General features: G+C 35.8%; 2 protein-coding genes and 1 pseudogene across 2 annotated transcripts; 2 read left to right on the top strand and 1 right to left on the bottom strand.

Annotated features, from left to right (window-relative positions):
- Positions 1-452: 452 nt before the first annotated feature.
- Positions 453-3,553, top strand: LOC115988704 (annotated as a pseudogene).
- Positions 3,554-10,013: 6,460 nt separating this feature from the next.
- On the bottom strand, positions 10,014-13,933 carry LOC115990662 (probable LRR receptor-like serine/threonine-protein kinase At1g53440). The gene is made up of 6 exons (XM_031114473.1): positions 13,802-13,933; positions 13,446-13,683; positions 13,106-13,343; positions 12,278-12,309; positions 11,068-11,186; positions 10,014-10,391 (listed from the first exon to the last, which is right to left on the bottom strand). Exons 1-6 carry the CDS (start codon positions 13,931-13,933, stop codon positions 10,014-10,016), a joined length of 1,137 nt encoding a protein of 378 aa, XP_030970333.1.
- An 8,567-nt stretch (positions 13,934-22,500) lies between these two features.
- Positions 22,501-23,361, top strand: LOC115990663. The gene has a single exon (XM_031114474.1). The coding sequence runs from the start codon at positions 22,501-22,503 to the stop codon at positions 23,359-23,361; it is 861 nt and encodes a 286-aa protein (XP_030970334.1).
- The last annotated feature ends 798 nt before the right edge of the window (positions 23,362-24,159 follow it).

Below are 24,159 nucleotides of genomic sequence, written 5' to 3' on the forward strand. Positions count from 1 at the left end.
TTATAGCATTCATCAAACTTTTCTCTCTCACGCTTGCTTCTCTTACCTCTGCTTGCTCTGTCTCAGTTTGCCTCTCTAAACAAAACCCTCAAATCACAGCTAAAACCATACAAGAACCAGACAGTCGCAACCGCACACCCACAACCTCAAATCAGCGGCGCTTCTTCTCATCTAATCCAACTTGTCGGCGCCGCTCTCTAGTTTCGTCTCTTCCAATCCATCCTCAAATCGGCGGCGCACTCATATCCAATCCAACTTGTCGGCGCTTCTTTTCTGCCATTCTAAATCGGCGGAACCACCCACAATCTTTAGGTTCTCTCTTTTACATATGATTAACGCTGATATGGGTTTATATTATTTCTCTAAACTTTGTGGGTTTATGCTATTATTGTTTTGTTTGAGTTTCGGTTCTTATATATTTGACAAATTAATCTTTACACCGAATGGCTTGACAGTCCACCATTGATTGCCTGGATCACTACTGCCATGTGAAACGAAATTGTAATAAGGTTGTCGATACTTTGGCAAAGAAATCTCGGGTTGGGCTAGAACTTCAGGTTTGGGTTGAAGACTTACCTGGGGACATTATCCCCCTTGCTCTGTTTGATGTTCATAGTTTTCTAATGTTTTAATAAGAAAACTATATAAATTATTGTAAAATTCTCAACGATATAAATTTATTATGTTCGGTAACTTAATTTTGCAAGTAAATTATTCCTCAAAAAGATGCTCAAATTATTTTGTTTCTTGCAGCTTGATCTAAAAACTTTATCCGTTGCAATCCGTTTCTTACGGGCCAAATCTCCTGAGCAACGGGCAGCTGTTGACTTGGACACCCATTGCTCAGAGGTAAAAGATGCTCTCAGTTCTATCCAGAGTTTTCTATTTATGTATTTGGATGTTCAACTGGTGAAAAAAAACTGTTTTATTTGAACATTTAGTGGAAGATAATCTTTATATTCGTTTTACAATTTTTTTTGCACTGGTTTATTTTCACTTATTCTAAACTAGAAATACACTTCCATTCTTTTTGTGGTTAACTCGTACAATTTCGCTTTATCTACAATCTACAGGAATATCTTGAAGAATGTATTGGACCTAACACAAGAAGAGCAATCTTATATCAAGTAAGAAATGTTAAAAGCTTTTCACTTCTCAATTGCGTTCCTTTAACTATTTGTTGTAATTTTTTGAAAACATCACCTAAAAGTATTGAGGTTAAACATAGAATTGGATTTTCTATTAACGGAAAATCATTCTCAATTAATTGTTCGTAGACTTTACATTAAGATGTCCCTAACTTGACCTACAACCTATGTGCTGCAGGAATATGTAAAAGGTATATCAGCAACTGGAATGCAGTCTAACTATGGTTTTGAGGGTCAACTTTATGCTTGCTGGACCCATAAAATGACACGAACAAAAATTGAATTGATCCGTTCAGCTGGATTTCTTGTTTCAGTCATTCATGGCAGGTGTGCAGGCATATTTTCTATATTAATTAAACAGTGCTTGGTCACAAAATCTTTTCTCAACTCCATTTCTTATTGCACTTGAGCATAGTTGTTATGTTCTGTGATATGTATCAAGATAATATTCTTTTGTACAATGAGTAATAAGCATATCTTGCAAACTTAATTTTTAAAGCTTCAGAAAGGATAAATTTTAGAACATTTTACAATTTAATTTCATTGATTCAGGATTTCCACTCAAGACTTTGTTTGTGAATGTGTAGGCATGATATAATTGCTCAAATATATTATGCAAGGAGACTTGCAGAGAAGCTGCATCCTGTTGCTAGAATGATAGAACTTCATGGAGGTCATCTAGTGAGCCATGAGAGGATCGAAGAGGTACATTTTTCATCCATAATTGATTTGATTACAATAAAGCAGCTCATTGGATTATGGAATGGTGAAAATCTAAGACGAAAGGATTTAAATAATCGGTGCTTAATAATAATAATAATAATAATTATTATTATTATTATTATTATTATTAGTGCTTCTTGAAATCTATGACCGTGACTTGATTGGACCATAGTTTACAAGGAGAACAGAACCTAAAAACTTTTCTTTTCCCTTAAATTTCAGGTCAATCAAGCAATTCTTGAATTAATCAAGGCATCAGAAGTGAGTATCAATCCTAATGAATGGACTAATTTGCCAAAGAATAAGTCTGGTAAGTATTCCACATTGAAGACAAAAGCCTCTCTTTCTTCCTTTGATCGGATTGACATCATGACCTTTAGCTGTAGCTCAGGAGTCATTATCCAATACTATCAGAGAACCACAATCCCTACTTACATAAAATAGGGCCTTGCATGTGAGTTCACAGATAGGAGTAGGACAGATATGCATGTAAATAGGAAGTATAGTGCTGTAGGAGTGCCCAATAATTCCTTATAGCACTTAGAAAGTTAGAAGTACATTCTAGTTTTAGCCCTACAGCCATTGCATATCAATATTGTGGATAAAGTGATCTGGAAATATAACCTAATGTCAGGAAATTCACTGCATCGGAATTTCTTAACTATAACTATAATTCTAGATTTCAGTATGCTGTGATAAAACTAGCTCAACTGCTAACCAGGGTAGAGCTTATCCATCATAGCTTCAGGGTGTAACCAAGTTGAGCTAAGACGAGCTATGTTTTATGATATTGAATGTTGGGCTATTAATATGTAACATTTTCATAAAATGAGACTTTTTGTTGTTGTATCTCATAAAATTAACCTCAATAGACTATTTGAACAACTTTTGATGAATCTAACTACTAACCAAAACACTGCTGTTACTTAAATCATAAGTAACAAACTAACAATAACCAAATCACATATGCAGTATAAAATTCTACATTCTATTTTGAAATCATGTGTTGATAAATGTTGCTTTTTTTTTCCCTGCAGGGTGGATAGGGCCAAGGGTGACATTAATCAGAATAAACACAGAGGGAGGAAGCAATATCTCTATCGTGCTTTACGTTCTATCAAGACTGAATATTTTCCTGTTATACCTTTTTGGTCTCATTGTTTTGGCATTTGAGTATGGATGACAGGTTCTAAAAAGTTTAAAACCAGTTAAAGTTGGACCTTCCCTTGCATTAGATGATAGTCAATGAACCCATGTTTTTACTGATAATCCTCCACTCCAAGATTTCTTTTCTTCTTTTTTTTGGTCACTCTCTTTTCTAGATTAAGAGCATAAATAAGAGAAGCTAAACATTTCTTTTCCTTTTTTGCAGGGGCTTATTGATATGTCACCCTTCCATTACCTCATATACCATAACAAGTGATGAATACTGAATACACAGGATTCATAAAACAATTTTTTTAACAAAAGATGAGAGGCTGACAATCCGGCCATTCAGATTTTCAAAGCGATTGGAGGCAAAAAGGGTGGGAGATTGGGGCAGCCAATATTTAGGCAGATACCTCTCCCCTTGCTATCGGTTCATGTTTAATTTTTTATACTTGCAAAAGATGATGTAACAAATCCCCTTGTGCCTAATCTTCAACAAACTCAATACCCTTTTGAGTGGCAATTTATAAGAAGAAAAAAAAAGGCTTCTTGACTCCTTTGTTTAAAAATCCCTCTGCTTCTTGACTCTTGAGATACAAAATAATCCTGGTTTTGGAATCTCAAAGGCATAGGTGCAACTATAAGTTAATTACAAAGAAAGCTTCACAAGGTTGCTGGAACATTTTTTATTTTTATAATTCGATAATCGTGGGAAAAGGGAATTAAACCATGTATATTTCTAGTGGAAACACCGTGAAATGCTAGTTAAACTAATAGTCATGTTGGAACTTTGAAATGGACGAGTACCAAACCTACATATTGAAATGCAGCTGTCACTTGTCACAGAAAATAATGAAATTTCAAACAGCTCTAAAGTGCCCAGCGGGGGCTGTACTAGATGGAACCCAAACATAAAAAGAAAGATCTTCTAATCAAAATTTAATAACATTTTGGGATTTGACCCCAAAGATTATAAGCTTCCCTTTTAAAAAAAACTTGGGGGAAAAGTTTAGATCACCAACTTTCTCTGGAGTATTATGGAATGTGATATTGATTTATGACCTATCAGATGCATGTATATAACAATAGCTTACCCATAAAAAAAAAAATAAAAATAAAAATAAAAAAGTTCAAAATTCAAGAGCTGGAACTTCCAAAGAAGTCCAAAATTCAAGAGCTGGAACTTCCAAAGATTGAAAGAAGCAAAAATTATCTCATAATAATAATAATAAAGTTAGAAGTATATTAGAAACTACACAAATGATCATTTTAGTATATTATTCCTGTATCATGATCCACTGTAAACATCTCTGTATCGATCCATGTGGACCGATATATTATTCCTAAAAATATTAATACATAACTATAGAAAGTATAAATCAACACTATTTTATACTACTGTACAAAAGGAAACCAACAACAAAACAAAATTAAAAATGATGGTTACCAAATGGCAATACAAAAAAATCCAGCTAGAAAAAATAAAGAAAAGGAAACCAAATTGAAATCAGTAGTATATAAAAGATTAATAGTTCAAGTATATTAAATTAACATTCTCTCACCTGCTATGAAAACAAAAACAAAAGGAATAGAAGCTTTTGGGTTTTATTCCTAGCAGCCCTGCAAAACCGAAAGGAAAACAAAAACAAAACAAGATTAATAACAATTTAGCAATACAAAAGCCAAAAGGCAAAAAATCCAAATGGAAAACTAAAGAATAAGGAAGAGACGTACTGAGATTTTGGTGACGAGAAACGGTGGAGACTTCGAACAAAAGGGTAGAGAAAGAGAGGAAAATCAGTGGCTGTTATCACTGACATTGAAGGAAAGAAGATTTGGGATAAACTAGGGTTTTTCTTGGGCATAGGATCTTGTGGGCTTTTCAACTTATGGACTGAAAATTGAAAATTCAAAAAAATAAAATTGCAGGTGTGAAGTGCTAGGATTCGAACTAGAGTTGGTTGGAAAAAAATATGCTGAATTACCACCATGTTGATGCGCTAAGTTGTTACTAGGCTTAACTAAAAATATATATAAATATGTAAAACTAACGAACTAAATAAATAAATAAATAATTTATTAATTAATTAATTAACTAATCAGTATATCGATATTAATCTCACACATTAATATTTATTAGAAAATAATAAACATCAAGAAAGTGACCTTAACTATGTCGTTTTAGAAGGAGGTATGCCTTGACCATTACAAGAATCCAAGTGTTACCAAGCCAACCATTTTAAGTCTTTTAAAGCTATCACACTATCATATGTCGGAATCCTTGGAGTTTATAAAACAACTTCATCAAGAAATACAAGAAATAAAGACTATCGGAATTGCTTCTAAAAAGATTATATATATATATATATATATAAAGAGAGAGAGAGAGAGAGAGAGAGAGAGATAAAGATTGAAGCAACTAAAAGAAGACAATGCCATAAATTATATGGCTTAGTCTCAAATCCTAGTAAATAGGTCTTACTAACACTGAGGAGTTAGTGAGAGCTACTATCAGCCACCTATATGAATGAATAAAGTATAGAGATGAAAATTGACCTTTTAACAGCTAATTATGTTCAAATTACACGTTCCAATATTTTAAAGGAACAAATACCAAGTGGCTTTAGAATGACGAGTTTGTATAAATTTTGCAAAACCCTGAGAGAGAGAGAGAGAGAGAGAGAGAGATAGAGAGAGATAAGTGCTTTCTCTCTTGAACTAAGGAATTCCAACTCTATAAGTGGTGAAAAACTTGCTTTGATTTCATATGGCTGAGTCCTTTTATAGTGAGATTTGGAGTAGTTACTTGTTTAGTAACTTCATCAAGGTGAATGGAAGTTAGAAGGTTCAGACTTAACTTCTACAATTGCCATCAGAAGTTAAGAACTTAGTGGGAAGTTAGAGCGATGAATAAGAATTTTGCTCCTACTTCAGAATAGTAGAACGTGGTTCGAATCATAAGCTTTTGGATATAGATTTACTTTGAAAATTTCTAAGTGTTTGGCGATCGTCCAGGTGACTCCATACTAGATGACCTTCTTGCACTTGGATGACCTTTCTAGTCTTGGACAACACTATGGACGAATTAGAGATAGTCTAATTTTTGGTTCACCATCATATATAAATAATAAAAATATAAACATCAAAAAAATGACCTTAACTATGTTATTTTATAGGGAGGTATGCCCTTGAATGTGATGGAAGCTACCAAGGGAGATACGTAGGAAGTTAATTGGTATATTGAAATATTTGTGGAAGAAACCAAGATACTTCCAGCTGATTTTTTTTTTTTTTTTTTTTTTTGTGAACAAGAGTAATTATTGTGGTTGGGCTAATTTCATGGGGTGCTTCTTTTTTTTTTCGATTTTAGATCTAAATTTTTTAATAACTTTAAAAAAATTACTATTGTGATATGTGGTTATTAATAAGTAAAAAAGTGACCTCAGTGATAAGCCCAAATGTAAAATTATGGTCAGATATGAGATTGGTAGTGCTTACTGTGACGATTGAACTGTCAATTGTAAGGAAAAAAAATAGGGTACCACCGAATGTGACAAAAGTACGGTCAGAAGTAATATTGATACTACCCAATGTAATAATGGAACGGTGAAATTTGAGAATAAAAAAATAAGGTACCACTGAATGTGACAAAAATAGAGTCAGATGTGATGTTGGTACTCCTTAATGTGACAATGGAACCATCAAATGTGAGAAAAAAGTAAGGGAACCACCAAATGTGAGAAAAGAACTGTCACATGTGATGTTGGAACAGCACAATGTGAGGATGGAACCATCAAATGTGAAAAAAAAAAGTAAGAAAACTACCAAATGTGAGAAAAGAACTGTCATATGTAATGTTGGAACTGCACAATGTGAGGATGGAACCGTCAAATGTGAGAAAAAATAAGGGAACTACCAAATGTGAGAAAAGAACTGTCGCATGCGATGTTGAAACTGCACAATGTGAGAATGGAATCGTTAAATGTGAAGAAAAAAAATAAGGGAACCACCAAATGTGACAAAAGAACTATCACATGTGATATTGAAACTGTACAATGTGATGATGAAACCGTCAAATGTGAGAAAAAAAGTAAGGGAACCACCAAATGGTGATGTTGGAACTGCACAATGTGAGGATAGAACCATCAAATGTGATAAAAAAGTAAGGGAACCACCAAATGTGAGAAAAGAACTATCACATGTGATGTTGGAATTGTACAATGTGAGGATGGAACCGTCAAGTATGAAAAAAAAAAAAGTAAGAGAACCACCCAATGTGACAAAAGAACTATCATATGTGATGTTGGAACCGCACAATGTGATGATGGAACCGTCAAATGTGAGAAAAAAAAGTAAGGGGACCATCAAATGTGAAAAAAAATAAAAAATAAAAATAAAAATAAAAACCGTCACATGTGATGTTGGAACTGCACAATATGAAAATGGAACCGTCAAATGTGAGAAAAAAGTAAGGGAACCACCAAATGTGAGAAAAGAACTGTCACATGTGATGTTGGAACTGCACAATGTGAGGATGAAACGGTCAAATGTGGGAAAAAAAAAAGTAAGGGAATCACCAAATGTGACAAAAGAACAGTTATATGTGATGTTAGAAATGCATAATGTGAGGATGGAATCGTTAAGTGTGAGAAAAAAAGTAAAGGAATCACCAAATGTGAGAAAAGAACTGTCACATGTGATGTTGGAACTGCATAATGTAAGGATGGAACCGTCAAGTGTGAAAAAAAAGTAAGGGAACCATCCAATGTGATAAAAGAACTGTCATATGTGATGTTGGAATCGCACAATATGAGGATGGAACCGTCAAATGTGAGAAAAAAAAATAAGGGAACCATCAAATGTGAGAAAAAAACTTTCACATGTGATGTTGGAACTGCACAATGTGAGGATAGAATCGTCAAATGTGAGAAAAAAGTAAGAGAACCACCAAATGTGAAAAAATAACCATCACATGTGATGTTGGAAATGCACAATATGATAATAGAATTGTCAAGTGTGAGAAAAAAGTAAGGAAACCATCCAATGTGACAAAAAAACTGTCATATGTGATGTTGGAACCGCACAATGTGACGATGGAACAGTTAAATGTGAGAAAAAAAAAAGTAAGAGAACCATCAAATGTGAGAAAATAACTGTCACATGTGATGTTGGAACTGCACAATGTGAGGATGGAACCGTCAAATGTGAGAAAAAAGTAAGGGAACCACCAAATGTGACAAAAGAACTGTCATATGTGATGTTAGAACCGCACAATGTGAGGATGGAACCGTCAAATTTGAGGGAAAAAAAGTAATGGAACCACCAAATGTGAGAAAAAACTGTCACATGTGATATTGGAACTACAAAATGTGATGATGGAACCATTAAATGTGAGAAAAAAGTAAGGGAACCACCAAATGTGAGAAAAGAACTATCACATGTGATATTTGAACTGTACAATGTGAGGATGGAACCGTCAAATGTGAGAAAAAAGTAAGGAAACCATCAAATGTGAGAAAAGAACTGTCACATATGATGTTGGAACTGCACAATTTAAGGATGGAACCGTCAAATGTGAGAAAAAAGTAACCTAGTGTAGCAGGTTACCTACTAGTGGGTATCGTACCCCCCTTTTTTGGGGGGAGGGGGGGTACCATAGAATTACTCATGACAAGTCACAATTAGACCTGTCAAATATTTTATTGCTTTGTAATCCTATTATAACTCTGCTTTAGTTTCTCGGTCAGGGTAGGCTGACAACAATTGAAAACGAGAAGACATTTTCTCTTGATTTGTGGTTTTCTCTTTTTGGCGGAAATAGATTATATTTTTCACTTGATTTGGCGGAAATAGAGCCATAGTTTCTGAAATATGGTTTTCTCTTGATTTGTGGTTTTCCCTTTTAAGGGCAAATGCCATTTTGACAGAGGCATTTTGCTTAATAATTTCAAAACAGGGGCATTTGCTGCATAGTTTGTAAAGTAAGGACAAATGCCAATTTTTCCCAATTTTATGGTGTATTTAGGAACTGTAAGCACCACTATTAATTGCATCATCCCTATGTTATTGTGAAACTTTATCCTCCGTCACTAAGGCCCCATTTTGGTTGTGGTGATTTTAGGGAGATGGAAAAGGAAAGGAGAAAAGTGGAGAGAAAATTATTTTTTTAGGTGTTTAATTAGAATAATTTTAGGAGATAAAACTGGTATTGCTTGATTGTTTTCTCCTCAAACCTACCAAAAAACTTTTTCTCCAAATCAGAGAAAAAATTGGAAAGTAAACACGAAACTCTTGTTCGTATATGCATAGACCAAAAAGCACATGTTTGGGTTTTATTGTTTTCTTCTCTTGCTTTTCTCTGTTTCCCTTTTCTCTTTGTCCTTTTCTAATACCCATCTATTTCTTTTCTTTTTTTCTCTTTTTTTCTTTGGTTTTCTTCTTTGGATTTTGTCTTTTTCTGGTACTTTTTATCTGGATTTTTAAATTTTTTATGTTCATTTTTTTTAATCTACTTTGGTTTTTTTTTGGTTCATTATTTTTTTTTTGTTAATTTGTAATTTTTTTATTTAATACGGGTATGCGAGTAAATTTAAACAAACTATATTTTTCATCCTCTCATTTTTCTTCTCAACCAAACAAAAGAGTTTTCATCCCTCCATTTTTCTACCCTCAACCAAACACCACGAGACAAAAACTAACATCTCCTCTATTTCCCACTTTTTCATCTCTTCTCCATTTTCTATCCTTCTACTTTTCAATATCCTCAACCAAGTGAACCTAATTGTAAGGAAGTTTTAGATTGTATTGTCAAATGTAAAGTTTTCAATCATCAAGAAGGAACAATTTTAGAAACACCTTTAGCTTCATCTTAAATAAAATATTTGTACATTCAAAGTATTATCTTGGAAGTAAATCCACAAAGCTCATAGTTTCTTATCATTAAACTTGCATAGCGCTTGTCACATAAGCTGGAGGCTTAGTTGCTTATATATATTACCTAGAGCCAAGATTGATGGAATAGAGATCCTGGGCTGATGTAGAAGAAGAGCTATTCCATGTTGCAATTGATAATTGAATTAGGCTATGAGTTTCCATTGAGCTTGGTCGTGGGTTCTGACCAAATTGGTCTCTAAAGGCTCCAAAACTCCATTCATGACCATAAATACTTGGATCCCAAGCCAATTCATCAACAACTGTTTTGCCTTCAAGCATGCTTACTACGGAAGTCATAGTTGGCCTAAGCACTAGTGATGGATTAGTACATAATAAAATTACTTTAATCATTCTAAGTACATCTTCCTTATTGAACTCTAAACCCAATTCTAAATCTACCAACTCCATCAAATTTCCTTTCTGTTGTAAAACGATGGCCTGAAGTGAAAAGAAGAGAGAATAAGGGAAAATGTGTAAAGAAAAATAGGTAATTCATAAAAATAAAAAATAAAAATAAAAAACGTAAGCAAGCGATAGAATACCAATTTAAATGATGAAAAAAAAAACATGATTAAAAAAAACAGTTAGTAAATTAATAAAAGAGTTTCTTTTTTAATTATAAATATAATGCAATCAATAAAAGCATTCTTTTTGAAAATTCATCCCCTTGATTTATTTTCCAAATAAAATTGATTTTTTCAACATTTTCAAAAAATTTAACGCGATTTTTTCTTTTTGTGCTTAAAACAAATGGAGGATGGGAGATTCGAACCTACCCAAGTTCTCCTCATGGAGAGAATCAGACAATATTACTCAACTACAAAATGTTAAGATTTCATTTACTCATCATTTTGATTCTAATGAAGAAAAATTACTTATGCAACTTGAACCATGGAGATGTAAGGAAAAAAAAAACTGCATAATTGGCCAAACTCTGCCTCGATTACATGTTTATTTTCCAACTTAAGCCCAGTGAAACATAAAATTGACCTTGTCAAGTGGAGTAGTTCCAAAGAAGCTACTTAGATTCATACTGTTTACTAAAAAAAAACATAGGTTCATATAGAACTTTTAGTTGTAACTTTCAAAAGAAAATGAGAAGGAAGTTTCTCACCCAATCTAGAAGGGATACAAAGTTCTCATTTGGTCGATATTTCACGTTGTTCTTCCCTCCAACAATTTCCAATGCAACAACTCCAAAACTATAAACGTCGGCTTTGTAGGTTAAATAACCTTGAAAGCTCACTTAGTGTGTAAAACACTAGTGAATGTTCAGATCCCCAATTACAAAATAACCAACACAAGCTTATATTCAAACAATATATGTGCGGAATGATAAATATAAGCTATACCCAAACATGCGAACTACTCTAAGCCATAATTTAATCACAACACAGCAGTAATTAAAATCAAATAGTAAGGGATAGAGAGAAGCAAATGCAAGATAACACCGGCACGTGTTATCGAAAAGGAAATCGAAGAACTCGGCGAAAAACCTCTCCGCCGCCCTCCAAGAGATAAAATGATTCACTAGAAAATCAGTTGGGATACATGAATAGCAATAGACTCTCCAAGCCTAATCTACTCGATACACCTAAGCCCTCCAAGCATCTTGCTCCAACAGGGTTATGCCGAACCTTGTCTTCTCTAACTTACTGGATCCCGCAATTAGCCCATTGCATCAACCAAAATAAATTAGTTCTCTCTTGACCTGCTTCCCAAACACCAATAACCTTCTCACTGCTCTAAATGTGGTGAGGTAAGGATTTGGCTTAAAATCCTCTCAAGGGTATGACAATGGAGAGGGTGAGAGTAGAGGAATTTGAAGAGTCAAATGTATAAGATTGTGGATGAATCAGTCTTATTGTTCTCTAGGGTTTCTCTCTCAAAATTCTCTCTGGAAGCTCTCAACATTTTGTGGGAATAAGAGTATTTATAATAGAGTATGAGAAGGAATGTGAAAAGTCATTTTTTTGCAAAACAGGGTGCATTGGCGAGTAACTCGTGACTGGGATGAGTCGCGAGTTCCAGTCACCAGAAAACAGAATGGCCAGACTATACTTTTTGTCCTGTAGTGATCCAGCTGTCTTGACCCTTCAACTTCCTACATGCTTCACACGTGTGATGGATTTTGGCGAGACACCACTCGTGAGTCAGTCGCAAGAAGCCTTTTCATGCACACACTTGATCAATTCTTCACACTCTCTCACACACAACCCTTACATTATTCCCACCTAAATACATGGTTTCTAAATGCTGAATTACAAGAAAATTTGGCACGAAATAAAGCCAACACATAGTTGAATAAATTCAACCTTACAAACCCCATAATGCATATTCTGGCGCCTTGTAGCCTCTACAAGACATACATATACTATGATATTTGGTTCACTAGGATGATCTTAAGAACTTTTAAATCTAACAGGGTCAATATCAGTCCATTTCAAACTACCAAATTGTCCAATCAACTATTACACATTTAATAATGTAATTAATACGGCCACCATATAAGTGAGTTTAGTCTTATTGAACTAGAAGTGATAACAAAACAACAAAAGCAAGATTGATAAGTACTAGAGAGATTGTGTTTTCTAAGTGGCAAAGTGGATCATTTCTTGAGTACTAGAGAGATAACGGTTTTTAATGGGAGTTTTTCTGCCTCAGGAATTCTTTTGACATGTTTTTAGTCCATTGTGAATCCACTATGTGGGATATAAATACCGTTGCTTCATTTTAGGGTTTGTTATGTTATTTAGAGAGAAAAACTGTAATGTAGCATCTTGTATGTTTTCCCTGAAAATAGTGAAATCTCTATAACTTTGTCGAAGTAGACAAATTGTCAAATCACATAATTTCTTGTGTTTGCGACTGCCTTTGTGTTTGATATTTTTCTTTCTTTTTTTCACCTCTCATAGATCTGCAAATTCGTGTATATTCCCAACATTTTGTACTTGTTTTAGTGCAAAGATTTCATTGCTTCCATATTCTGGTATACTTTTAGGACAACAACACAACACTACTATCTTATAAGATTGGAATCTATTCACAATACCTCATAATCAAGATTTGCAGAGGTGACGAAACAGAAAAGAGGGAAAAATAGACTGCAAAAGGAAGTATAAAAGGGGCAAAAATAAAGGAAGGTAGCTCACATTGTTCTAGCAATTCTAGTGCTAATGTGGGTGTTCTCCTCTTCGTCTAGCTTGGCCAAACCAAAGTCAGAGATCTTAGGGTTGAGGTCTTGGTCAAGCAACGTATTAGTAGATTTGATGTCTCTATGAACAATTTTAAGTGTTGATTCCTCATGCAAGAAACCTGGACCTCTCACTATGCCAACACATATCTTCTGCCTTGCAGACCAATCCAATTTTAACTGGCCATCCGCAAGACCTAAAATTGATGTTTAGAATCCATTAGTGTTTCGCCCTCATTCTTCTATTATCAACATAAAATGCATGGACCAGTCTGGTAAGGTATGGAAAACTAGCTTACCAAACAAAACATGTGCAAGGCTATTGTTTTCCATGTACTCATATACCAACAATAGTTGTTTTCCTTCCATACAACATCCATACAATCTAACAAGATTAGGATGTTGTAAACCAAATATTATGCCTATTTCATTCACAAACTCACGGCTTCCTTGCTTTGATTTTGATGAAAGTTGTTTAACTACAATTATAGTACCATCAAATAGAATAGCTTGCATCAAGAATAGAAAAAATGCATTCTTTAGCTATGTATTTCCTCTTATCTCTCTCTCCTAATGCCAAGGATCAATAAGGAGAATAAAAAGAAAGGATGGAAATATAAATTCATTCTAGAATAGAAAAGGAGCTATCGAATACCTTGTAAATTGATCCAAAACCACCTTCCCCAATCTTGTTGGCAACATTGAAGTTATTAGTGGCAGCTTTTATTTGTCTATATGTAAAAAAACCGATTTGTAAATCTAATCCTTTTAACTCTGTCAAAGGCATTAGGCTAAGATGTCAAACTGCATCTTATAATATAACAAGATCAATTTTTTAACAATTAAAAATGCATAGCTATTGACTAGTTAGATGACTCTTAAAGAGGAGAAGAAAATTAAATGCCTTTGGAAGGCACTATATTGTAGTTGAACACACAAGCTATAAGGGGGGAGAAAAAAGAAAAATAGATGAATGAGTACAAAAAACCCCCCAAGCTTTTAGATTTTGTCTTTTGCTTCTTTCTCAATCACAAGTACTTTATTGGCGATCAAAAAACTAGATGAAAATGCGAAATATTCCATTCGTTTTATCATAGAATGGGAAAAAAATTAAAAAAGAAGCAATGATAAATTTTTTTTTTCCCCATGATTCCTGTTAGGACATATGTGAATCATGTTAAGAACATATGTCAATATTTTATGTAATTGGCTAATCTTTTGACAAAACACACTTTACTTATAATTTGGTAGATCTAGGATGTGTTTAATACTTCAAGGAACAAGGTTTCAAGTTCAAGTGTTAAAGCCATGCAAGTCTGTCCAAGAAACAAGTGAGAAAGTGCTGCATTTTAAAACTCGACAGCTAGCATCTATCGAGGTTTAAAAAGCTGTGAAGTTTGAAGCTTGACAGCTAGCTAGATAGATACCCTATCTATCGAGGTTTATGAAAAATAGATTTTCAATTCTGTTTTGCATCCAATCCATGAGTATATGTTTAGGCTTTCTTTTCTCACAACCCTAAACATATATAAAGATTATTTTAAGGGCCGTTAAAGATTACACAAGTTGCATGAGTGTGAAGCAAAGTTATGTTCAAGCAAATTGTGACCGGAGACAGAATTTGCCCTAATTCATCTTTCTCTTGAAGAAGCTGCTGTGTTTGTACACCTTAAGGTTTTTTTACCAAGGAGTTTTGTGATCTTCATCGTCTGGATGAACTGAAGAACTTTGCAGCAACATCTTTCTCAAGTTGGTGATTAAGTCACGTATTGGGATCCGCGCATCTATTGGTTAGTCACGTACTAGGAGTTGTGCCTTGAAAAGGAGAGATTGTCACTATAGAACAAGTCCAACTAGCTATTGGGGTAAGGGTTCAACTGTAGGTTGGTATAAGGTACTGGGATTCCTTTACTTGTAACCGCTTGTTTTGATAATAGTGGATTCTCGGGAATGGTGACCTTAAAATCACCCAGTAGGGTTTTTGTCGTGTAGGTTTTCCCCATTTGTAAACGAATCACTGTGTCAATTTATTTTCCGCTGCATTTAGATTAACTGGTGATTTTTTTGTGCTGCTACGCATATTGTAAGTTAATCTGATTAATTAATCAACTTGGCTAATTAATTGGTTAATTTATCAAAAGGGGTCAATACATTCTTGGCCTATCAAGTGGTATCAGAGCGGGCACACTCTAATTAGGTTTTAATCTTTGCTGTGTGACCCATTGACCCCTGTTGTCATGGCTACAACCGGCTTGAAGAGATCTTTGTTTTCAAATACATCTTGTTTTTCTAATCTCTATTTGTTTGAGTGTATTAGAAAATGAAAGTCTAAAAGTTATTTGAATTCTATTATGATGACTATTGGAAAAGATCTCAGCTTGACAAAGAAGAAATTATATTGTCTCAGAATGAAAATGGGCAAAGGAGTTCGTTTGAGAAGAGTGAAAGTTAAAGGTTTAGTTCATAAAAGGCAAATGAGAGAAAACACCATTCCTACTAATCTGTCATCTAAGCACAAAGTGTGATTCATGATGAAGTCCACATTTAAGGTTATGGACACATGCTTGTGGTACCTTGACAGCGGCTGCTCAAGACACATGACTGGAGACCGATCTCTCTTCAAGGTTTTCGAGTCTAAGAAATGTGGTATTGTTACTTTTGGTAATGAGAGCAAATCACAGATTAAAGGAATGGGAATCATCTCTCTACCTGGACTGCTAGACATTGCAAATGTTTTATATGTAGAAGGTCTGAGAGTGAACCTGTTGAGCATAAGTCAAATATGTGATCAAGACTTCATGGTACCATTCTCAAAGGGAAAATTCCTTGTCATGGATGAGTCTGGAAAGAAGCTCATAAGTGGTATTCGCACTCTAGACAATTGTTATGGCTTGGTTCCTAATGTTGATATTGTGTGCAATAGCATTCGTTTACCAAATGAAGATCTATGGCACCAAAGGATGGGACATACTAGTTACAAATATCTTTCAATTGTATCTAAGCATGAGTCAGTGTTGGGGATACCAAAGCTCAGTAGAGTGAGCAATGAGGTGTATAGACCATGTTAGCTTGGGAAACAGACGAGAGCTAAACATCTGGGCACTCAGACATCTGCTACATCCAGACCGTTGGAGCTACTACATTTGGATCTTATGGTTCCAACTAGAACTGAGTCTCTTGATGGAAAGAGATACATCATGGTTATGGTAGACGACTTCATTAGGTACACTTGGGTCATACTCCTATGATCCAAGTCTGATGCTCCTAAGTACATTGAAACAAGTCTGATGCTCCTAAGTACATTGAAACTTTGTGCACAAGATTGCAGAATGAGAAGAGCCTGAAGATTGATCGAATTCGAAGTGATCATGGTAAAGAATTAGAGAACTCATATATGGAGTCCTTTTGCACGAGATCAGGTATATCTCAAGAATTCTCTGCTCCTATTACTCTTCAACAGAATGGTGTAGTAGAAAGGAAAAACAAGGTTATTCAAGAGATGACTAGAGCCATGTTGCACAACAAGGATGTGGCTTGTGGGGTGAAGCTGTTAACACTGCATGTCATACGGTTAATAGAGTGTACTTTAGACCCGACACCAAGAAGACTCCATATGAGTTATGGAAAGGAAGAAAGCCAAATATGAAGTATTTCAGAATCTTTGGAAGTATTTGTTTCATTCTCAAGGATAGAGATAATGTGGGAAAATTTGACTCCTGAAATGATGAAGGAATATTTCTAGGATACTCCTCTACAAGTAAGGCTTATCGGGTATACAACAAAAGAACCATGAAGGAAATGGAAACAGTGAATGTTGTCATTGATGAATCCTCAGAATCTGGTTCTAATAAATTTAGTGAGGAAATCCCCAAAGAAATTCTTCCTCCTGAGCCCAAGGAAGTTCAAGAAATTTTTGAACAAGAACCTACATCTCCAAGTACTCCTGATACTCCAAGTGTTGTAGAAGATTTAGCTGACATATATACTTCACCTGATTTTGAATCCCATGAAGAGAAAGGACCTTCCTCCATGATCAAATTGAATCATCCTCCTGAAGTTATTGTGGGAAACATGAATGAACTTACACTAAGGAAGCGTACAGTTGAAAAATGTGTTGCTAACTTTGTATCTTATTCTTGTTACTTGTCACAGGTTGAACCCACTAAAGTTGAGGAAACTTTTCAGGATGAAAGCTGGGTTGAAGCTATGCATGATGAACTGCTTCAGTTTCAGAGGAATGATGTCTAGACTTTGGTACCTAGACCGGAGGGTGAGCATATCATCCGCATAAAGTGGATATTCCGCAATAAAACTGATGAGAAGGGTAATGTAATCCGCAATAAGGCTCATCTTGTAGCTCAATGACACTCACAAATGAAAGGAGTAGACTATGATGAGACATTTGCTTCGGTAGCCCGTATGGAGTCCATCAGAATTCTCCTAGCCTTGGCATGTCATTTGAGGTTCAAACTCTATCAAATGGACGTAAAGACTGCTTTCTTGAATGGGATCCTTAAAGAAGATGTCTATGTGGCTCAACCAAAAGGATTCATTGATCCACACTTTTTGGATCACGTGTTGTACCTTAAGAAGACACTTTATGGGTTATAGCAAGCCCCTAGAGCTTGGTATGATTGGCTCACACAATACTTGGTGTCACATGGGTTCACAAGAGGAAAAGCAAATCAAACTCTCTTCATAAAAAGGGAAGACGGCGAGTTGATAGTTACTCAAGTCTATGTTGATGATATCATCTTTAGGTCAACTAAGGATGAACTTGCTCATAACTTCTCAAAACTCATGCATGCCAAGTTCGAGATGAGCATGATTGGAGAGCTAACTCACTTTCTTGGATTGCAGATTCGTCAACAAGATTCAGGTATATTCCTATCTCAATCTAAATATGCTAAAAATCTTATGAAGAAGTTTGGTTTGGAATTTGCTAGTTCTGTTAGAACCCCTATAAGCCCAAATGTTAAACTCACTGTTGACTTGTTAGGTAAAAGTGTAGATTCATCTCTTTATAGAAGCATGATAGGTAGTCTTCTTTACATTACTACTAGTAGACCTGACATTAGTTACAGTGTGGGAGTGTGTGCTAGATATCAGGCTAATCCCAAAGAGTCTCGTATGATTGCTTTGAAAAGAATCATAAAGAATGTCAAAACCACTGCCAACTTTGGTATGTGGTACAACAAGGACACAAATGATGTCTTAGCTGGGTATTCTAACGCTGATTGGGCTGGGAATGCTAATGATAGAAAGAGTACATCGAGGGGTTGTATCTATGTGGGTAATAATCTTGTCTCCTGGATGAGCAAAAAGCAGAATTTCATCTCATTATCGACTACAGAAGCTGAGTACATCGCTGTTGATAGCTGTTGCACCCAACTTCTATGGATGCAAAAACTCCTCCATGATTACGGTATTTGTCAAGAGCATCTTACCATCTACTGTGACAATGCCAGTGCCATCAACATCTCTAAGAATCCGGTTCAACATTCTCGAACTAAACACATAAAGATTCGACATCACTCCATTAGGGAGCTTGTCGAAGATAGTACTCTTACTCTTGAGTTTATTCACACTGATGATCAAAAGGCTGATTTGTTTACCAAAGCTTTGACAGCAAACGTTTAAATTTCTTCGCCAAAACATTGGTGTCATCTCTATGGATTGATCTCTCCTTCTCCTCTTTCTTCCTTATGCATTTGCATCTAGTTTTATGCATTGTTCTGTTTAACATGTTTTTGTTTGTTTTCTTTTCAGTTTTGCTTTATTTTGTTTTTCATATAAAATAAAATAAAAATTGAAAAATCAGAAAAATACAAAAACAGTATGTGTTTGTGTACATTGGTACTTGTGTACCTTAGGTGGCCATTGAAACACAGTTTTGTAAACTTTGTATCTTTTGTAACTTAGATGAGCATCTCTATGCACAACTAAGCAAGTGAGTTTTGTGGCTCGTGTTTGTGATGAGTAAGATTAAGTGATCTCTTGTACTTAACACTCGTATCACTTTTTTTGACGGGAAGGATTAGAAAATCCTAAGAGAAATGCATAAATAACCATCTCACCATTGTTGCCCGCCAATCATGAAATGACATTTGTATGCTTCGGCATAGTAAAAGTGGAATGTCAAATGCTTAACATCATTGGGTATTTCTTTTCTCTCTCATATATGCCCATGCATGGTTTGCTTATTAAAAGAAAAATATGTAAAGAAAAATAAAAGTAAAAAGATCAAAATGCTTTACATATGATTGCAAGTGTGTATTCTAGGAGATATGGGAGTTATATGATGTACGTCAAAGGTGATAGTCCCCATCAAACAGTTATGATTGTGTGTGAGTTAAAGTGATTTTCTCATATCTCAAATCGTCATAACATGTAGACACTTATGCAATCTTGCAATGCCTTTCACACACCACATGACACGCAAAATTCTTTGCTACTTTTGATACATGTGCAGGTACAATGTGATTTGGCTATCACAAGGAATACTTGTGAAAATGTATGCTCACTAAACTGTCTTAACTTGTTTTTGAAATATAAAATTGGTTAGACGTGTTTAGTGTGTGTATGTGTTTTGGATCTATGTGCTTAACATTTTTCTTGTTGAGAGATGATTTTGAGAACTTAAAATATTGTTTGGATCTTTGGTTGTATAACATACTTGATTGCATTCATATCTGTGTTTTTCTCTTCTTGAAAAACTGTTTTTAAGCAATCTCGACAGCTGCTGGACACCTCTCGATAGCTAGGCTATCTATCGAGACCCTTCAGGTACTTTTTATCGCATTCTCGATAGCTGCTTGATCCATCGAGATACCTTTTGTTTGCTCGATAGCTTCTCGACAGCTTCCTCGATCCATTAAGCTTCCTTCACTATGGCCACCTCTCGATAGATCCTGGATAGCTCTTCGACAGCTAAAAAGCGCCTTTTTAATTCTCGACACCTCTTGACACATCTCGATCTGTCGAGATTTATGAAGTTTCTATATAAAGGCTCTTTGTGATTTCAGATCACTTCTCCTCGATCTCTCTCGATTGATTTCAGCCTTTTCACCTCCCAAACACACTTTTCTCTTTCAAAACCTTCAATCCATGTGATTTTCAACCTTTTCTTGTCTCAAATCACTTGGTATGATCTCTTTATCTCTCATTCTTCATGCATTTCATGCATTTGGATCTATGTGTATAGCATAGTGCAGAAAATATGCACATATGGAATAAAAATAAAAATTTAAAATTTCTTCCATGTTTTAATTATATAAGGTTATGCTTGACATATTTATATTTAAAAATAATTGTTAAATAAAATAAAAATTAATAAAGACATTTGATACTTTTGTACTTTAATGTTTGCCATAACAATTTAAGTTCTTTGAAGTATAAGTTGAACATTATTTGTTATAATATTGTATTATTTTCAAAAAAATGGTAGTTGATGATTTTCTTTTATTTGTGTAGATACTCCATAAAACATAGGAACAAAACTATTTTAATTAGTAATATAATATTATTACAGTACATATATAATTATAACATCATTTATATAATATTCTAACAATAGATTTAAAAAAATTTGTATCTTCACCAACACTTCAAGTTGGTGAATGGGCGAATTTGTATACAAAATTTCAATTACGATTAGAAATTGTAATTATTAGGTGTTTTGAAACGGCCTTTAATAACTTTAGTGTAGTCAGAAGATTGAATACAATTAATTTCTCACTTACTTGCATTGGTCAAAAATCCTTGCATTGCAGGAAAATCAATGTGGCCTTACAATTGTCTAAAAGCCCTAACCCTAATGCTTTTTTAAAATATTCGTTTATCATAATTTTAGAAGTCATAATTAATTTTCCTTTTCCTTGATGTACTTATGTATGCCACAAAAGGGCTTAAGGAAAAAAATTGTGAAAACTTTGTTGTGAATTATACACCAACACAATAGAAGAGATGATGGACCCGATTGCTCTAACAGTTTTTTCGTATGGAGGACATCACGAATGGGTGGAACAAACTATCCCTCTCCGACAGAGAAGGGGGTGCATTCAAATTTTAGGCACAGCATAAGTTTCGGGAGTTCTTGATTGTGGCGAAGTTCTTCACACCTAGAGCTCTAAATGTGGAAGCAGTAGCACGCACTTTTAACCCTATCTGGAGGTCAAAGAATGGTTTTCAGATCCAAAATCTTGGTGACCATCGGCTTTTGTTCATATTTGAAAATAAATCAGATGTTGAAAAGGTCTTACGCAATGAGCCTTGGAGCTTTGATAAGCATGTTATTGTACTACAGTATTTTAACAAAACCCTTCCTTTGCGTGATGTGGTGTTCAAGGAAACGGACTTTTGGGTTCAAGTGCATGGCATACCGATTACATACATGAACCAAGCTACGGCAAAAGAATTGTGTGCTTCGATTGGAGAGGTGATACGCGTGCCAGGGGGTTCCACCTTGGGTGGACAAGGTTTTATGAGGGTACGGGTACGAGTGGATGTTACTCAGCCCCTTTGTCGTGGGAGGGTGGTGACTTTGGAAAATGGTGAGCAGTCATGGGTGACTTTTAAATATGAGAGGTTGCCTATTTTATGTTATTGGTGTGGATGCCTAGACCATGCCGATAAGGACTGCGAAGCATGGATTCAAAGTAATGGCACCCTCAAGCTGAAGGACAAAAGGTACGATTCTAGCATTAGAGCCTTGCCTTTCTATCCCTCGAACAAAAATACTGTTTGTGTACCTAGTTATTTTGAAACACAAAAACAGAAACTCAAAGAGAGGGCTACTTTCACAAAGAAATCCAATCGGAGAGGAGAGCCGGATGTCCCATGCCGGCAACAGGAAAAACCAGAAAAGGAAGGTGCGCCTAGCCCGGTCGACATTAATGCTGAATTGAATTCAGACAAGCCGGTTTCAACGCCTAGTTTTCAGAGTCAAAATGAGGCCATTAATGACGATACAATCAATCCCATTAATTTGGAGCGCACGTCCAGGGATTCTGATTTGCATGAGGATAGCCAACATGGAGATGTTGTACTGGATGACACAGTGGATTCCACGGAGTGTAATAAAGTCCATGTTGGGCTAAGCCCAACCAGTCTAGATAACAAAGCCTCATTTGTGAGATCGGGCCTGGTAAGTGAAGCTACAGCTAAATGGGTGATGATGGCTCGGCCCATTAGCTCTTACGTAGAAGTTGCACCTACTACACAGTTGGGAAAGCGCCATGTTGAAGCATATTCCACTGAGCATCCAGAAGCGAAGCGTCGATCACAGCAGAATGTGGTTTCTCAGCCACCCTCTTTCTCAACGGTGGAGGCTGCCCAGCAGCCCCGCCGAATACAATGAGTTGGCTATGGTGGAACGTGCGAGGGCTTGGGAAGCAACGCACCGTTCATGAGCTTGCATCGATAATGCGGGCACAAGATCCTGCTGTCCTGTTTTTGGCCGAGACGTGGGCAGACGATGATAGGCTAATGAAGATTTTTGATGACTTGCATTTTGATGAGAAATGGGTTGTTCCAAGAGTGACAAGGGCAGGCGGTTTGGCCCTACTATGGAAGAACACGATTCAGATTGATGTGGACTCCTCCTCCCTTAACCATATAGACGTTATAGTCAACAAAGGGAAGGAGGATTCATGGAGGTTCACGGGCATTTATGGGCTACTGGAGGCTAGCCGAAAAAGCGAGACTTGGAATTTAATTCGTAATCTTCATCGGAAATACACCCTTCCGTGGTTGTGTGCCGGTGATTTTAACGAAATCCTACTGTCACATGAAAAGCTTGGAGGGGGACTAATAAGTGAATCAGCAATGAGGGAGTTTAGAGAGGTTGTGGATGACTGTGGGTTTATGGACCTAGGTTATGTGGGAAAAAAATATACTTGGAGAGGCAAGAGAGGTGATACCATGGTGTTGGAGAGACTTGACCGTGCTCTTGCTACTCATTCATGGCTTGCTTTGAATCCAGCAACAAGAGTTCAATGTATTCGGTCCAATGCATCTAACCATTATCCCATTATTATTAATCCTGAAGGGGTTGCAGATAGACCATGTAAACCCTTTAGGTTTGAGCACATGTGGTTAAAAGAAAATGGATGCGGTGACACCGTGAAGGCAGTGTGGCTGTCTCCTCTCCCTGTTTCAAGCTCTCCGTTGATGCATGAAAAGATAAAGCTTTGTGGTATTAAGCTTATGGAATGAGTAAGCGATCCTTTGGCAGTGTGAGGAAACAATTGGAGGAAAAATCAAAACTTTTGGTAAAGGCTGAATTTGCAGCGGCATGGGGGGCAGATTATGAGACAGTGAGATTACGAAAAATGGAGGTCAATGAATTGCTGGACAAAGAGAGCTTAATGTGGCAGCAAAGGGCTAGAGCTTTGCATCTTAAGTGTGGTGATCAAAACACACGGTTTTTCCATAACAAAGCCTTTCAGAGATTTCGACGCAATAGGATTGTGGGTTTATTTGATGATTCTAATTCATGGTGCATAGATACTACTCAGGTGGCTGACATTATAGTTGGGTTTTATACAAGGTTGTTCACATCTGAAAGACCATCCACTGCTCAGGGTATTTTGGAAGTGATACAACCAATAGTTAGTGAAGAGATGAACTCCAACCTAACTAGAGATTTTACTAAACAAGAGGTTGATCTTGCCTTGAAGGAGATGGCCCCACTTAAGGCTCCAGGACCCGATGGTATGCCCCCTTTATTCTTTCAATCTTTTTGGCCTTTGATTGGTGATGGAGTCTCTAAAGCTGTCCTGGATTGTTTACAGTCATGTCATATTCCTAAAGAGTTTAATAACACTTATGTGACTCTTATTCCTAAAGTGAAGAATCCTGAAAAAATTTCTGAGTTTAGACCAATAAGTTTGTACAATGTAATTTATAAATTGATTTCAAAGGTTCTAGCTAACCGTTTGAAACCTCTGTTGCCTTCTATTGTGTCTGAGAATCAAAGTGATTTTCAAGCTGGGAGGGTGATCACAGACAATA

Source organism: Quercus lobata, chromosome 5 (assembly GCF_001633185.2).
Source record: "Quercus lobata isolate SW786 chromosome 5, ValleyOak3.0 Primary Assembly, whole genome shotgun sequence".
NCBI classification, from domain to species: Eukaryota; Viridiplantae; Streptophyta; class Magnoliopsida; order Fagales; family Fagaceae; genus Quercus; species Quercus lobata.